Source organism: Phyllobates terribilis, unplaced genomic scaffold (genome assembly GCF_046119375.1).
Source record: "Phyllobates terribilis strain yellow unplaced genomic scaffold, ASM4611937v1 Scaffold_4__5_contigs__length_816908805, whole genome shotgun sequence".
NCBI classification, from domain to species: Eukaryota; Metazoa; Chordata; class Amphibia; order Anura; family Dendrobatidae; genus Phyllobates; species Phyllobates terribilis.
In genome coordinates this window covers 270,299,228-270,318,102 of record NW_027362764.1, presented here as the reverse complement: position 1 = coordinate 270,318,102, position 18,875 = coordinate 270,299,228, and the positions used below count along the sequence as shown (strand labels likewise).

Here is an 18,875-nt window from a genome sequence, read left to right as displayed (position 1 = left end):
TGACTCGGATAAACTTATCCGCAGAAGCAGAGGTGACTCTTGGTCTTCCTTTCCTGGGGCTGCCCTCATGTGAGCCAGTTTCTTTGTAGAGATTGATGGTTTTTGCAACTGCACTTGGGGACACTTTCAAAGTTTTTCCAATTTTTTGCACTGACTGACCTTCATTTCTTAAAGTAATGATAGCCACTCGTTTTTCTTTACTTAGCTGCTTTTTTCTTGCCATAATATCAATTCTAACAGTCTATTTAGTAGGACTATCAGTTGTGGATCCACCTGACTTCTGCACAACACAACTGATGGTCCCAACCCCATTTATAAGGCAAGAAATCCCACTTATTAAACCTGACAGGACACACCTGTGAAGTGAAAACCATTTCCGGTGACTATCTCTTGAAGCTCATCAAGAGAATGCCAAGAGTGCGCAAAGCAGTCATCAAAGCAAAAGGTGGCTACTTTGAAGAACCTAGAATATAAAAAATTGGGAAAACTTTGAAAGTGTCCCCAAGTGCAGTTGTATAAACCATCAAGCGCTACAAAGAAACTGGCTCACATGAGGACTGCCCCAGGAAAGGAAGACCAAGAGTCACCTCTGCTTCTGCGGATAAGTTTATCCGAGTCACCAGCCTCCGAAATCGCAGGTTAACAGCAGCTCAGATTAGAGACCAGGTCAATGCCACACAGAGTTCTAGCAGCAGACACATCTCTACAACTACTGTGAAGTGCAGCAGGCCTTCATGGTAAAATAGCTGCTAGGAAACCACTGCTAAGGACAGGCAACAAGCAGAAGAGACTTGTTTGGGCTAAAAAACACGAGGAATGGACACACCTCCAGGCTGTGTAAGGGCTATTTGACCAAGAAGGAGAGTGATGGGGGGCTACGCCAGATGACCTGGCCTCCACAGTCACCAGATCTGAACCCAATCGAGATGATTTGGGGTGAGCTGGACCGCAGAGTGAAGGCAAAAGGGCCAACAAGTGCTAAGCATCTCTGGGAACTCCTTCAAGATTGTTGGAAGACCATTTCCGGTGACTACCTCTTGAAGCTCATCAAGAGAATGCCAAGAGTGTGCAAAGCAGTCATCAAAGCAAAAGGTGGCTACTTTGAAGAACCTAGAATATAAGACATATTTTCAGTTGTTTCACACTTTTTTGTTAGGTATATAATTCCACATGTGTTAATTCATAGTTGTGATGCCTTCAGTGTGAATGTACAATTTTCATAGTTATGAAAATACAGAAAAATCTTGAAATGAGAAGGTGTGTCCAAACTTTTGGTCTGTACTGTGCACACAGTTAAACAACATGTATATGCTCACACAGACATTTCTATATACATATATATATGCACACGCATTACACACGTATGCAAAAGTTGCACAATCCTGTAAATCTCTTGGCCTTAGGCACTCTGTGCTGTGAAATCCTTCCTTCCTGATCCTTCACATTACTAGTAATAGTGTCTATAATCCCCTGACCAGTAGCATGACATGGCAGGGAAGGCTGGCTGGGCATTGCACACCTTTCCTGCAGGTAGTGTGTGGACAGATCTCTGATTGGTGCAGTACACAGGGATAATTTTTGGACTGAGCTCAGTAGTCAGCCAGGAGAAGACTGTAGGAACCTGTGATCAGGACCACACAGCCTAGGGTGAGCACGCCGGGAGCAGCAGTCATACATGCTGTAAGTTCAGCACGCAGTGAAGCAGGAGTGCGCTGATATGTATAGCTAGCCTCACTGAATTATATACAGAGTGGGACCACAAGGAATATGGCTTGTAATATCAGCAGCCACACTGAAGCTGCTGCATGGTCTCTGCAGGTAAGACAGACCTCTTACTGTGAGCCATAGGCTATGTTTCAGCTGGAGTATAATAGCAAGTGTAGAGACTGTCAGTCTGACATTGGTGGGCTGCCTGCAGACTGTACACTCACTACACTACAGACCCTACTACTGTCTGTGAATGTAGTAGACTGTGCAGTTTAAGTAGTGCAGTGTGTGATGCCCAGAAGGGGAAAAGCTGTTTGCCATGGAGAAATAAGAGAGCAGCCCACTTTGGACATTGGCCCACCTTGTATTTGCCAGAATTTCCAGTTGGACAGTCGGGCCACAAAGAGTGCTAACTGATTGGTCAGTGTGTCCACCAAGCCTAATAGTCTACAGTCCAAAATGGTCTAATCCAGGAGTATGTGACTTGCTTTGTCAGGACTGTATTTCTTGTTATGCCTTTTTGGACGTCATATGGCCAAAAAATACAACCAGAGCAGGGCTTTTCCTCCTAAAACAACCTCTTTTACAGGAAGCAACAACCATTACATTCCTGCAAGAGTTGTGACCCAGCCCCTTAGAATTCTGAGTAGCAAACCAGCCCAATTCTTCAAACCTGCCTGTAGGAAGACTGCCTAAATGTAGAAAAATGCATTTATTAATTTCTTATTAATTCACTAATAAACTTTTCTATTCTCATTTAGACATTGTTATTTTTGTGCAGCATTTTTCACTTGTTACTCACATTTCTTCTTTAGAAAGCCGTGGATATGCTTTTGGATAATGAAGACAAAATCTCTGTAAGTATTTATCAGAATTATGCCTAACAAAATGGCTTTATTAAAAGGGCTGTCCACCACTGGGCAATCACATTGGAATACCACTAGTTTACGAAGTAAAATAAAATTTTAAAATGTAAAAAAAAAGAAGCATTTTTGTCTCCTGGACCGGCACCGCTCTTAGCACTGTTTTACCACGGTGACATTGTTTGTCACATAAGCGATCCAGCCTGACATGGCCGCTGATGGGCTGCAACCTTCAGATGGATGTCTGATAAACAGCAGGCTAATGTGACATAAATAATGTCACAACATCGCTGAGGGGACACCGCGCTCGTAACGGAGCTGGTCCGGGAGGCAAGTATGCTTGTTTCTTACTGTACTTTGCGCACCGAGGGGCATTCGCACAATGTTGTCCAGTAGCGGAAATCCCTTGTAACTTGTGCATAGTGAAACTTGGTCCATATGTAGCACTGTGCCTGTTTTCTGTTGTCACAGACCTAAGATTATTCTGCCCGGTGTCTCAGGGTTCAGGTTTGAGAAACTATATTGAAATTAGACCTTCAGACTTGAAAGTGGCAGTCCATTCTTGTGTGCCACCAGAGGATATATGGAATAGATGGTTTTATTATTTGATTTAGCAGTTTTAAGGGAGAAATCAGTTTACATTTCACCAGAACTGTACAATATATATGTGGCTCCATGTTTATTGCTTGTATATGGGTCAATGAGGATCCCCACTTCTTCATATCACCAATGGTTTGCTGCCCTTTTTCTACATTGACTGTTGAGAGGATGGTGTCGGACGATTTCACCCCCACCTCCCGACACAGTGCTACTTACTTCTATATATACAATTATCTCCCCTCCATCCTATGCTGCTCTCGGATAGGAGATCCTTTGTAAAACTGCAGCTTTATTGTGACCTTAAAATTTCCTTTCCAATACATTATATAATATAGAGAAGGCTCTTATGAACCTTTGTGAGTGGTACTTGTTTCTATCTCTTATAGATTGATAAAGTTATTGAAGAGTTGAAAGACAGACCGGAATTGCAACATGTGGTAAGTCATTCTCACCTTTAGGGTTTTTTCACACTGGCGAGTAACATCCGTTTATTCCCTCATTCGAGAGAATCAGATGCTATGTGCAAATGACTTTTCGGCTCAAACTCTGCTGCGAGCGTGAGCGGAGTGTCATTTTACTGTGCGATAGAATCTGATCACAGTGGAGAAGATGGAAAACTTAATTTCTCCATCTTCTCCATTGTGTGAGTCGGCGTTTATCGGACTGCAGTGGGATGAGTGCAGTATATCCGAGTGCAGCTCAATGTTTTGCACGAACCCATAGACTTGTATGGGTGCTCGCCGTCCGATATACACTGCCAATCTCCGCATGCAGCGATTTTTTTTTGCCATGCCAACTCGGCAAGAGAAATAGATATACTAGTCGGCACTGCTCCGTAGTATAACATTGGACCAGTGCTATCCAATGAAACCTCACATAACACTCGTCCGAGTTATACGCTGGCTACTCGCCAGTGTGAGTGAGCCCTTAATGAGTATTAGAGAACTGCATAACAAATAGCTCCCTCATATAATACTGTTCTTAGGATCACTGCTATTAACCACCGTAGTAACACTACTACAGTAGTAATTTGCAGGAATGCTATACATCAGATTCCTCATGGCCTCCCGGCAATACCATCAGTAAACTATAGGATATCAATAAGGAAGCTTAAACACAGCATAAAAACATGAAATATATAATTTCATATCATATTCCTGTTGGTATGGCTGCAACTGCACGATTTCTTAGCTGAATTGGATTGGATGGTTGAAAGAAGCCCTCAGATTAATGGTACGGCGGGCGCGTCACAATGGGGGCAGGCAGTTGTTTTTAAAATCTCTGCATCCATGCGTGCGGATCATATCGTGGCCACCATAGTCATTATTACAGACTCTGGTGCCATTTACACAAATAACTACTGTCTCCTGATATCCCCACCCATTACAGGATGGGTGAAACGCGTAGACAAATATTAGGCAAAAGATAATATAATATGCACTGAGGCAATCTCCCATGAATGAATGGCAGCTAGTATCAGACCATATGAATTGCATTGCTAGGAAATCCCCTAGGACAAATATGAAGCATCCAAACATGAGACAAATATATTGTCTTTTCATTATTACTCTCTAGTATATTATAATGTTCTCATATAACACAGAGGATATATGAAATTGATGATATGGAGGCTATTTCTAGAGCATTATCCTTTTGAGAATTGCAACATTACAGTAGCATGTAAAAGTTTGGGCACCCCTGGTAAGAAATACTGTTATTGTGGACAGTTAAGCAAGTTGAAGATAATAATAACAATAATTTTTATTTCTGTAGCGCCAACATATTCCGCAGCACTTTACATTTTAGAGGGGACTTGTACAGCCAAAAAAAGACATTACTGAATAACAATAATCACATAAATCAACAGATACCAGGAGGAGTGAGGACCCTGCAAATGAAATGATCTGTAAAAGGCCTAAAGTTAAAGATTACACATTTCCTTTGTATTTTAGGCAAAAATATATATACACTTTAATCTTTTACATTTTAAAAATTGTAAATATTGAAAATGAGCTAGTGCAAAAGTTTTGGCACCCTTGGAGATTTGTGTGCTCAGATAACTTTGACCAAGGTTTCAGACCTTAATTATCCTGTTAGGCTTATGGCTTGTTCACTATCATAGTTAGGAAAGGCCAGGAGATGCAAATTTCCCAACTATATAAAAACCCAGCCTCCTCTAACCTTGTGCCAAAAAACAGCAGCCAAGGGTTCTTCTAAGCAGCTGCCTAGCACTCTAAAAATGGTGGAGGTCCACAAAGCAAGAAAAGCCTGTAAGAATATAACAAAGCGTTTTTCAGCTGCCCTTTCCTCAGTTCAAAATGTATTTAAGTAATGGCAGTTAACAGGAACAGTCGAGGTCAATATAAGGTCTGGAAGACCAAACAAAATTTCAGTGAGAGCTGCACATAGGATTGCTAGAAAGGCAAATCAGAACCCCCGCTTGACTATAAAAGACCTTCAGAAAGATTTAGCAGCCTCTGGAGTTGTGGTACATTGCTCTACTGTTCAGAGACACCTGCACAAATATGGCCTTTATGGAAGAGTCGTCAGAAGAAAACCTCTTCTGCGTCCTCACTATAAAATTCAGCATTAGAAGTATGCAAAAGAACATCTAAACAAGCCTGATGCATTTTGGAAACAAGTCAGATGAGGTTATAATAGAACTCTCTGGACACAATGATCAAAGGTATGTGTAGAGAAAAAAGGGCACAGAATTTCAGGAAAAAAGAGCAACCATTAAACATGGGGGTGGATCAATGATGCTTTGGGGTTGTGTTGCAGCCAATGGCATGGGGAACATTTCCCGGGTAGAGGGAAGAATGGATTCAAGGAAATTTCAACAAATTCTTGTTGCAAACATAACACCATCTGTAAAAAGCTTAATTTGAAAAGAGGATGGCTTCTACAAATGAATGAATCCTAAACACACGTCAAAATCCACAATAGACTAACTCAAAAGGTGCAAGCTGAAGGTTTTACAATGGCCCTCACAGCCCCCTGATCTGAACGGTAAAGAGCATCGGGGGAGCTCAGAATTTTTTTTACAAGGTATTGCACTCAATTTTTGTTAAACAAGTGAGCAAATTCATGACCAGTAAAACTAATCAGTAAAAGCAATCACACTGAACTCCTCTTTTAATATAATGCATCAGGTTTCTGCCAAGGTTGTAATTTTTGACTGCAAGTATTGCATTGCAGCTACACTGGCACCTCAGCTGACTTTACCAGGTTTAAAAAGCCCATGTGAACAGAGCCTAAGTGACAGATTCACTCCCCTATCTACATCTGTACAGATGCAGTGCATTCTTGTATGAAATCTCTAGATGTCACTCATTGTCCAGTGGATTGCTTCTAGGTTTCTATGTGATATTATGGATGGCCATGCAATGCTACTGAGAAATATTGAGACAAATTGTATTTGGCTGCAAAATTAGTTATTTTATATTAATAAAAAAGTATCATTTCTTTGAGACCTCATCTCTGATGTTTGCTTACATCATTATTGTATATGCCCTAATGAATGCTAATGTGCACTGGGTAACATACGGTTGTATACATATGCGGTTTGGCTGTACATGATACTTACAAGCAGAATATAACTTTACTTTTTAAGATTCAAAATGTAAACAGATAAAATAATTGATATAAATTAGTGGAAGCCGCACTTGGAGAGCTCATTCTCTGGCTGCTACAGCTTCCATAAGCTAGATCAGAAGCTTGCCAAGAATGCAGAGCGGACCCTGCGGCTATCAGTGGGGGTGGTCACAGTAAAGGACTTATTTCTGATGACACATTCATACAGACTTGTTTTTTAGATAATTATAATCTTAATATATCTGTGGTATGTTTATTACTGGCTAGCGACTAAGATTTGTTTCGCTATATTTATTTACTCATGTGTTTTATTATTTATTTTTATACGCTGAAAATTTTCCATTTTGCTATGAACGATATATGCCGTATTTTTCGGACTATAAGACGCACCGGACCATAAGACGCACCTAGGTTTTAGAGGAGGAAAATAGAAAAAAAATGTAAGCATAAAATGTCGTCACGATGCACTGTTAAGGGTGAGGGGGTCTGCTGCTGAAAATGGTATAGGGGTAATGTCCCCCAATTCTGATAATATCCCCCATCCTGGTATATATGCCCCCCCTTCCTATTATACATGGCCTCCATCCCCATCCTGATATGCATGGCACCCCTCCATCCTGATATGCATGTCACCCTTCCATCCTGGTATGCATGGCACCCCTCATCCCTATCCTGGTATGCATGGAACCCCTCATCCCTATCCTGGTTTGCATGGCACCCCTCATCCCTATCCTGGTATGCATGGCCCCTTCATCCTTATCCTGGTATGCATGGCCCCCTCATCCTTATACTGGTATGTATGATTCCCCTCATCCTTATCATGGTATGTATGGCCCCCTCATCCTTATCCTGGTATGTATGGGCCCCCTCATCCTTATCCTGGTATGCATGGCACCCCTCATCCCTATCCTGGTATGCATGGCACCCCTCATCCCTATCCTGGTATGCATGTCACCCCTCATCCCTATCCTGGTATGCTTGGCACCACTCATCCCTATCTTGGTATGCATGATTCCCCTCATCCTTATACTGGTATGTATGATTCCCCTCATCCTTATACTGGTATGTATAATCCCCCTCATCCTTATCCTGGTATGTATGGCCCCCTCATCCTCATCCTGGTATGCATGGCACTCCTTATCCCTATCCTGGTATGCATGGCCCCCTCATCCTTATCCTGGTATATATGATCCCCCTCATCCTTATCCTGGTGTGTATGGCCCCCTCATCCTTATCCTGGTATGCATGGTCCCCCTAATCCCCATCACGCTGCACTTAAAAAAAATAAATAAACACTTCTACTCACCTTTCTTCTCTTTCCTCCAGTGCTGCGTTCTGTCTGCCCACACTGATCTCGCTATGTGAGCCACGCATGGCGTCACTGCCATGCGCGGCTCACAAGGAGAGATCAGCTGCCGGAAGAAACTGCTCCCCACACCGGGACTGTGTGCACAGGGAGCAGTGACTTCATGCTCCTTGATAGCCGGCACACAGCATAGCCGCAGCGCCGCTCCTGCTGCTGCCGGGCAATCGCGTGTGCCCGCTATTAAAGGGCATGAATATTCACCCACGACCATGGGTGTGGTGAGTGGGTGAATATTCATGCCCTTTAATAGCGGGCGCACGAGATCGCCTGGCAGCAGCAGGAGCCGCGCTGCGGATATACTGTGTGCCGCTATTAAGGAGCATCAATATTCATTTTCTTTAGCAGCGGGGACAGTGTAGGCTGCAGCAGGTGGCTGCTGCATCCTGTGCCCCTCTCTTCCGCCACTACCGCTCCCCCCATACCCTCCACAGTGTGTGTGTGTGTGTGTGTGCGTGTGTATATTATATATATATATACCCCCCCTCCCCCCAACATTCGGACTATAAGACGCACACCCCATTTCCCTCTAAAATTTTGATGGATTTCTAGATAATGTATCTAGAATTGCATAAAAAATAATTCTTTATATACAAGCACCGTAGAAGCACTGAGAAGTCCTTGCATTCTGTAGTCCAAAGTCCAGGGATTCAGCAGTCCATACCTTCTCATCGATTCCATAAAAGAATTACTCCCTCACTATTTTGAATATTTTTAAGGGTTTTTTTGGAGCCTGATATGCCTGAAAAAAATTGCTCAAAAAAATATTTGAAAGACTTTCTATTAATTTCTATTGTAAAATACCACTCTGCTGTTCATATTTTCAGTCTTTGGAGCAATTATTTTCTACTCTTCGGATTTTTTAAAACTCTTGATGGGAGGGGGAAAGAAAGTGCATGTCTCTTTGAAGGAATACACGCCAAAGAAGACACTGTCCAATTAAAAGGCTGCAAAAACAGTTTTAGGAAGAAAAAAATCTTCCAAAACGCTTCAAAAACTCTTCAGGAAACCTAAAACTCCACAGAGGAGCGTTTCCAGAAGCGGTCTTCAATAGAAAAATTGTCCTTTTCACCCACCTCAAAAAAATAAATAACTAAATAAACTGTGTGTGCACATAAACTAAGGCTGAGTGCCCATGAAGCAGAAATGCTCCGGATTTTTTCTGCATCTCCCTGGCAGGAAAAACGCATGCGGATTTTACATGCGTTTTTCCTACCAGGTAGAAGCGTTTGTCAAGCGTTTTTGCATTTGTTTCCGCATGCGGGTTATCAAGCGCTATTCCAAGCTTTTTTAGCATCACTTGGAAAAGTGCTTGACAACTTGGTCACACTGTATAAATCCGTGTAACCGGCATGGATTTATATAGTGTGACCAAGTTACGATGCTGCAAATGCAGCATCAGTAGTGAAATAAAAAAAAAAGAATAAAAAGGTGAGAAAGAAAAAAAAAAAAACATTATACTCTCCTTCCGAAGGCCCCCGTTCTCCTTATCCGGTGTCTTCGGCGGCTCGCGGTGGTGTAAAAGGACTTTCCATGACGTCAGCGGTCGTGTGACCTGTCACATGACTAAATGACGTCATAGAAGGTCCTTTTACACCACCGCGAGCTGCCGAAGACACCAGACGCACTGTACAGGAGACCGGGGGCCATCAGAAGGTGAGTATAATGTTTGTTTTTATTTTAATTCTTTTTTTACAGGTTCTATGGTACCCGGGTCTGGATGAGAGTCTCCTCTCCTCCAGACCTGGGTACCATCCGCGCATTGAATCGCTTAATATCCGCATGTGTACATGTAGTCATGCGGATATTATGCGATTCAGTGCAAGTCAATGGCAGCAATTACGCTGCGTGTCCACAAAATTAATGGACATGCTGCGGATTTTTCTGCAATGATAATCCGCAGCGGAAATTTCCGCAGCATGTGCACAGCACATGCGGATTATCATTGGGGGCCATGGGACACGTATTACTAAGCGTTTTTTAAGCGTTTTCACTGCCGAAATTCTGCAGCAAAAATGCTTGAAAAATGCATAGTGGGCATGCAGCCTAAGTCCTGTAGTCTTCTGTGTGGTTTGGCTGCTGCTGACTCTGTACGGTGTGTAGATTAACCGAGTAACCCTTTTACAAGCAACTATGTCCTTTTTTAACTCATTAGGAGCAGCTATTGTCTCCAGCAGATTAACCTTTAGAAGCATCTATGTCCCCCCTTCTTATAGCTGGTCTGCAAAATAAACAGTAATGTCTCACTACATGGCTGACATACAACAATATTTTCATTTCACTATGTATTTGTAAGCATTGGTGAAATCATATTTTTGAATCCAAGCAAATTTAAAGGGACTGTCAGCACAGAATGACTGATCAAACCAACTAGAGGCGCTCGGTGCATCATGATGTGGCCAAACATTTAACTACACCTTCCCACCTGCTTGTTTTCCATCTATCTCCACCCTACTCTAGCCCTATGAAGCCAGAGCTGTCAATCAAAGAAGAGGTAGGAGGTGGAGATGGAGTTAAAAGAAGCAGGTGGGAAGGTGAAAATGAGGACTTCACCTAAATCCTGCATATCTAAGCAGAAGACTATATTTTACTACTCAGATGCTGTATAGGATCAGTCTCCCTTTTCAGCTGATACATCCCAGGGAAGAGAATCTCACCAGATTTTGATCTTACTGTGGTAAAGTAAAATTAAATCCCTGTAATGCTGAGAGAAATCAACAATTTGCTAATGATCTGTATTTGAGTAAAGTGTTAGCATTTCAGCTATAGCAGAGAGACATGGCTATATGGCAAGCTGTAGTTAAATGTTTCGCCACACCATAATGCACCTAGCGATTGTACTGTAGGATGCTGCGAAAGCTGCTGGCTGGTGATATTGCAAGAGAGGGAGGAGGAGGAAGGAACTACCGTATATTCCGGCGTATAAGACGACCTGGTGTATAAGACGACCCCCCTACTTTCCTGTTAAAATATAGAGTTTAGGATATATTCACCGTATAAGACTACCCCTTTTCCAACGCATACCAAACACCAGTAAAAATTAAAAAAAAACAGATTTGAATTTAACATGGTCCTTTTTTAATTTAAATTCTTATGACATGCAGGTATATAGCAGGAAAACTGTCACTCATAAACATAAGGCATACAACAACAACATTACTATCATCCATTTTCACCAGCGGCATACACCGGTACCCGACAATTTACAACAGAAAGAATAGAGCTTCACACATAGATTAGAAATATGTCAGTCACATATATATGAAGTACAGTGACAGTGTTGCTTACTGTACCTGTCATTTAGTGTAAAGGATTTATTTAAAAAAATAATAGTGTTTTCATGCACCGTCTCTTTAAAAAAGCCGGCCGGCCGGCCGGCAATTCAGCATCTGTACCCGACAATTTAGAATAGAAGGAATAGAGAATCACACATAGATTAGATAGATAGAAACATGTCAGTCACATATATATGAAGTACAGTGACAGTGTTGATTACTGTACTTGTCATTTAGTGTTAAAATAAAGGATTTATTTAAAAAAAAATTGGCGTGGGGTTCCCCTTAATTTTAGGCTCTAGCGGAGGTTAAGCAGACAGCTGGGGCAGATGTTTGAAGCCTGGGAAGGGGGTAATACCCACGGAGCTTCCCAGACTACTAATATCAGCCCCCAGCTGAATACCTAGCCTTTACCAGCTATTAAAATGGGGGACCCCCCCCAAAAAATGATGTGGGGTCCCCCCTATTTTAATAGCTAGCAAAGGCTAGGCAGACAGCTGGGGGCTGATATTAATAGCCCAGGAAGGGTGCCATGAATATTGGCCCCCTCCCAGGCTAGAAACACCAGCCGTCAGCCGCCCCAGAAATGGCGCATCCATAGGATGCGCCAATTCTGGCACTTAGCCTCGCTCTTCCACGCTGCCCTGGTGCGGTGGCAGGGGGTAATAGGGCTGGGGTTCATGTCAGCGCCAGCTGCCATGAAGCCCAGGTTAGTAATGATGGGCGTCTATAAGACACCCCCATTACTAACCTACAAAGTGTTAAAAAGAAAAAACACACACTACACCAAGAAAAAAATAATTTATTTGAAATAAACCACACCATTTTATTTAATTCTTAGTTTACTAAAAAAAAATAGTTACCTGTCCACGTTCCTGCGCTGATCTCCCATGCACAGCTGTCACATCTGGAGATGGTGACAGCTGTGCATGGCTGCTGTAAGCTCACGCTGCCGGGAACACGTCCGCTCCCGGCAGCGGGAGCCACTGACTGAGGTCACCGGAGTGCATTCAGGCAGCGCAGCTCCGGAGACCTCCTTTACGGCACTGCTGTACCGTGGGAATTTCTCACGATACAGCAGGGCCGTAAAGCAGCTAACCGGAGCAGCGCTGCCTGAACTCCGGCGAACCCGCTTATGCAATGACAGGGCTGCTTTACGGCCCCATCATTCTAGCGGCGGCAGCGGTTCAGAGCGGTCACATTCTATGTGGCTGCTCTGAACTGGAGATCATCGTGGGACACTCGTGGACTACTACGGAGGGGTAAGGATAAGGTTGTGGTTTATTATTTTATATTTTATTACAGGAGATCGATGGCTTCGGGGAATTAGGTGTCTAGGTGAGTATAGGTGTAGTTTTTTATTTTAGGTGGCGATTGGCGGGGACAGGTAATGTATGAACTAATTTATTGTAGGTAACCACTGGCCACCAATGACATGTATTTAACATTTATTGGGGACACAGTAGGGCAATTTATATAGCAGGATCAGGCTGATGGGAACTACTGCTCCCATCGAGCTGATCCTGCTGGCAGGAGTGGACGGGGGACAGACATAGGCCGATGGGAGTAGTAGTGTCACATCGGCCTATGTCTGCCTGCACGCACACACCCCCCAGACATCACACAGACACCGCGCACACATCGCACAGACACCGCACACATCGCACAGACACCGCACACATCGCACAGACACCGCACACATCGCACAGACACCGCACACATCGCACAGACACCGCACACATCGCACAGACACCGCACACATCGCACAGACACCGCACACATCGCACAGACACCGCACACATCGCACAGACACCGCACACATCGCACAGACACCGCACACATCGCACAGACACCGCACACATCGCACAGACACCGCACACACCCCCAGACATCGCACAGACACCGCGCACACCCGCACACACTCGCAGACATCTCACAGACACCGCACACACCCGCAAACATCGCACAGACACCCCACACACACTCGCAGACACACGCACAGACACCCGCACACACCAATCATGACGGGTCTGGGAGGTGAGGCTGACCTGTGAGACCGTGGGAAAGTTCATGTGAGTTCATGCAATGCAGTCAAGCATGAACTCACATGAACCCTCCGAGGGCACCGCGGCTACTTCAAATGAACAGCTGATCGGCATCACCTGATACCTCAGCTGTTCATTTGAAATAACCGGTGGGAAAGCGCAGCACAGAACGGGAAAGCCGGCGGTGAAGTCTTTTCACTGCCGGCTTCCCCGCCGGGTCCTTCGCTCCCCGCCCGGTCCTAACTTACGATCGGGGTGGGAGGCTGCGGGGAAGCAGTATGGGGCTGTGTGATTGTTTAAAACTTCCCAGCTCCGGACACAGCGCAGCGCTTCTGTGACAAGTGAAAGCTGTCGGCACAGAAGCCCTGCGCTGTGTCCGGAGCTGGGAAGACACTGCGATGTGTCAGAAAAGTTCGCTAGGTTCTGTCTGTCTCCGCTGCTGGGAATACACTGCGCTGTGTCCCAGGCCTGAGAAGACACAGCGCAGCGATGTGTCAGTTTCAGCACAGAAGCGCTGACTGTCTGGACCTACCGCCGCCGTATTTTAACTCCCTCCACCTTATATTAACTCCGACATGGCAGGGATACGGCCACGGCAGCTTATTAACACCCCCAGAGTATCCCCGCATGTCAATTTCTGAAAGTTCAAAAACATTACCGGCGTATAAGACGACCCCAGACTAGACAGAAGATTTTTCAGTCTTCAAAAGTCGTCTTATACGCCGGAATATACGGTAGTCAAATAACTGCTGTATAGAAATCAATGGGCTGGAGAGAGCTGACTAGACTGTTAAGAGTTAATTTCTTTCCTAGAATGTGCACTCTCCGCCAGACTCTAGAGATTGGGCTCCATGGAAACCAGCTGTACACTATAAGAGATAATATCTCTCATTATAGGAGAATGGCAACACATAGAAAACGCAAATCATTTGGAAATTTGCTTATTTTCATGCTGTCTAAATAAAGCAATTTAAGAACTCGAGAACACCCCTTTAATGATCCTCATTCCTTTACACAGCTGCATGCCAGGCTGAAGCACTGAGAGTTTTTACTGTGACAGGTGAATGAAACTCTGCTGCTTGTGTTTCTGCTGCTATAGCAGTTTACAGATACAGGTACCTCTACCACAAGGAGGACAAGGTCCATTGTGCATAAGCTTCATTACATATCAAGCTGATGTACAGTTCTTGGCAGCGGCCGCTATATATTGAATGGAGCTGAAAAGCTTAGATCTACTTAATGTTTACAACTGGCCACCGCCGGAGCTAATAACAGCTGATCAATGGGGGTGTCGGGTGTTGGACCCCCACCGGTCTGATATTAATGATGTGCAGTAAGTAAACTCTATAGATCAGCTCTGAGAGCCCCTTGTTATTTTTTAAGCCAATCTTTTAGTCCCTCATTTACATGGTGACATATGTATCTGTGTGTATTCAGATCATGCATCATCTGAAACACCAGTTTAACAAATATGATTTTAATTTTTTAAATATTACACGCAACTTGTTTTCTTCATGGTATTATTACTTTAAGAAATTTCTGCTGGAAATGCTTAGATTCCAGTGGGTAAAAGTAGAGCGAAAAAAAGCAATTATGTAACTGTACATAAAACCTACAATTGCAGCCATGACAATAATTATCAAATCCCTTTATTTCCACAGTTGCCAGGAAACCCAGGGTGTACAGACACATAATGATTTCAGTGGTAAAGGAAAATGATCAGTTTCTGCAATCGAGGGATTTCTACCCAGAAAAATCAACGTTTTTCTGTGTATGAGACTAATGTAAAATAAATATTAGTTTTCATAAACTAATCCCTAATTTCAGTGGAAGACTGTTTCTACTAAAGTCTACAGGAAAAAAACAATCCTTTTCTATAACCATTGTTTCAGTGTATCAATGTGGATTAGAAATGTCCTATCATTTTGTGTTTGAGCTTGTTTACAGACCTCTAAGTCAATCATTCTTTGACCTTTACCAACGCAGGCTAAATTAAAAATTACTATTAAGTTTAAAAACATAGTTCTCATCTATTTATTCTTTGTAGCTCCTCTTTCCATTTGCCGCATCAGAATGGGGTTGGTGGGCAGATGCTGGGATGCGATTTGTGCCTGCCTGCTCCTGGGATGCGATTTGTGCCTGCCTGCTCCATTCACTTAAAGAGGTTGTCCAAAGCCAAAGGTGAATTTCATGCTAAATTTCTATCTATTTAATTTAATCATCTAACCTCTTTTATAGTGTCCTTCAATTAAAAATTCCCTCTTCTGAAGTGGATGTCAGTGCCCTAAAACAGGATGTCATCAGTGACATCTTCTGGGGCTGGGCTGATCTCTGCTTTCCCTGATCGTCAAGTTCTCTCCTTTAGAATGCGCACTGACAGTGCACTCTCTTTCCAGCTCATCACTTCTCTTTAGACCTGGCGAGGGAGCGCACTGTCACTGTGCATTCAAAGGAACTTGGCGCAGTGAGTGCTTACTGAGGATACATCGGAATTGACAACCAAAACATGCTCAGTAGAGCAGGGACTAGCCCAGCCATTGAAACAGAAGTCACTAATGACACTTCGTTTTAGGGTGATGACAACAGCAGGGGTAGTGACCCCAGTTCAAGCTCCCTTGGTGACGTCTCATTTGAGCGTCCCCAGTGCATGCTGGGATACTGAAATTAAACATCATCATAATTTTAAAAAAAAGGACAGGAAGTTAGAGTAGAGAGGGAATGATAGGAAATTGTTTATTGAAGTACATTACAAAAGTGGTTAGATTATTAAATGAAATAGATATATATTTAGTATGAAATTCACATTTGGTTTCGACAATACCTCTTAAGGTGCATTTAAGACGAGTCAACAGTTGGCAAACAAGCTCGTTCCCGATTATCAGCCAGTGTAAACAGGTTGGCAATCAACTGAAAACAAAAACAACCACACTGTCATTATGTGATTGGATCATTTATGTTGACATTAAAAATGCTGTTATAGGCAGCACATCATCACGTATATACAAGATGTTCTGCCAATAGCAATCATATTAAAGGGAATTTTTTCTGTGTAATCTGAAGACTGCATGTTGTAGGGGTTAAAACACAGATTTCAGCAATGCCTCTCTTATCATGCTCCATGCTGTTGTTTATTTGCAATGATTGTTTTAACACCAGGAGCTTATTATTGCTGGGACACAGCAGCTCTTGCTTCCTTCTATGGACATTGCATATACAGAGCCTGGTGTGGGCGGGGTTAGCTTCCTCAGCTCTGCTTCATTGCTTAATCTAAAAGCTCTGAATGTGTCGGAACAGCTGCACCAAGTAATCTAAGTGATACCTTGTTGAATTCAGAGTCTCTCATCCTACATTATGCTTCTCTCAGATGGGGTAGCAAAAACCTGCTGACAGATTCCCTTTAACAATCGTTCTGCTCCTATCCGTTTTTATTGGCCTCTGTAAACAGTCACTAAGTGATGGCAGATAGTCTTATATATAGTCAATTGGAGCATGCTCACGGGATGGAATTGGCCCATCTAAATGAACCTTAGACTGTGTTGACTGTTATAATAGGTATCAGTCCAATCTTAAGTTAGTTCTTACCCCTAATTGTCCATCGCCATGAATAGCTAACAGCACAAACTATTCCTTAGCCTTTCTGTAGACTAACACTTACTGTTCTCTAGAGATCAGATTTCAGTAGTTATCTTGTTATTAAGATAGCCAGGATCACACATACAGTATGTATATAATGTTACAAAAGTCTGTCATTAGATAAGGTGTTGGTCACAGCTTACCTCCTACCCTTTTCTGTATAACTCCTGCACAGGTCAGAGCATGCCTAAAGGAGTTGTCTACTGCCTGGATAACTCCTTTTTCCCTTCACCCTATAACAGCACACCCGAGAGAGAGGATCCGCCCTTCAAGGACAGGAAACCATCTGAAATGAAAGGGCGGCACCTCTCCCCCGCTTCAGTTGGTTTCCTGTCCTTGATGGGAATCCTCATGAAGTAATCAGGCGGCTGTTAGGCTGAAGAAAAACTTACCCAGACCTGTCCCGGCGCTGGAAGAGCGGGCGGTTTTGTCCGTGGCGCCGGCCTTCAGGTGCTGGTAGAGCCGTCCACAGGTTCCCCAGGGACCTGTCGCACGTGCTGGCGCAGGCGGTGCAGAGGTCCTGGGCTTCCGTACACCGCTGCGCCGCCCTCCCTCGGCCGTCCATGTGACCGCGGTCATGTGCCTCTGACGTCATGGTGCGGGGCACGCTGGGTAGGTCGTGCCCGATGATGTCGGGGGCGGCGCCGAAGGAAAACATGGCGGCCGGCATCGCAAAAACGCTGGCGGCGTTTGCGAGGAGAACGGCGCCTGGGCGAGGGGCCTAATTACCGGAAAGGAGACTGCAGGGACCTGGAGGTGGCTGACTTTGCCTGACTCCCTATAAAGAGGAGCACCTGGGGTCAGAACACTGCTCGTCATAATGTCTGACATGGAGCAACAGCAGCTGTCGCCACGGCCACAGTCGCTACTACCTTCATCGCCACCTCTGTCTGCTCGCCGGTCTAGAGGGTCCAGCGGAAGGAGCAGCAGTCGTCCGAGTCAGAGGGGTAAAGCTTCTCAGGACTCCACGGTCTCCAGGAGGGATACGTCGCGTATCCTGAAAAAGCCTTCAATTCCGGTATCCGCAGTGGCGGGGTGAGTGATCTTCGTGAATGTCACTAGATATTTTTGCTAATGGGCTCCTACTATGTGTTTAAATCACCAGGAGGAACCCAGGAAAGTAACCGCAAAGAAGCGGAACAGAGAATGTGCCATATGCAAATGCCCACTAGCAATAGACTGGCAGAAGGAGCTCTGCTCGGACTGCATTCGAAAAACTATTTGTGAGGGCACCCCGGATTTTGCAGCCAGCCTCAGATCGGTTATCAGATCGGAGGTAGAGAGCTCCCTTAAAACTATTTTGAAAAAAAGAAGGAAAATCCTATCTGATCCTTCTTCTGACTCTGACTCCTCTGGATTATCGGATGGACAGTATCATAGTGGGGCCTCATCCTCATGCTCTTCCTCTTCAGACAGCGATAGAGGGGGGAGACCATGCTTCCCTATAGAAGACACAGACAAATTGGTAAAGGCTGTCAGAACCACTATGGGGTTAAAGAAAGATAAATCCGTTAAGTCCCTAGAAGATATCATGTTTGCAGGGTTAGAAGAAAAGAAAAAACGCACCTTCCCGGTGAACGCTAAGGTCCAGGCACATATCAATAGAGAATGGAGGAAACCTGAAAAAGTAGGAGCCTTGCCTTCATCCTCAAAGAGAAAGTATCCCTTTGACCTAAAGGACTCTGAGAACTGGGACAAGGTGCCAAAAATTGACGCTGCAGTGTCTAGATCATCAAAAAGATCGGCACTCCCTCTTGAAGACTCAGGGGTACTTAGAGACGCCTTAGACAAGAAG

The 18,875-nt window shown here is 44.0% G+C and overlaps 1 protein-coding gene across 1 annotated transcript in view; it reads left to right on the top strand.

Annotated features, from left to right (window-relative positions):
• The window catches only part of VPS41 (VPS41 subunit of HOPS complex), a 308,457-nt gene that overhangs the window by 248,736 nt on the left and 40,846 nt on the right, over nucleotides 1–18,875 (top strand). The window contains exons 20-21 of the mRNA XM_073678260.1: nucleotides 2,523–2,564; nucleotides 3,557–3,607. Coding sequence (XP_073534361.1) covers nucleotides 2,523–2,564; nucleotides 3,557–3,607 — 93 coding nt within the window. The remainder of the gene's footprint in view (nucleotides 1–2,522; nucleotides 2,565–3,556; nucleotides 3,608–18,875) is intronic.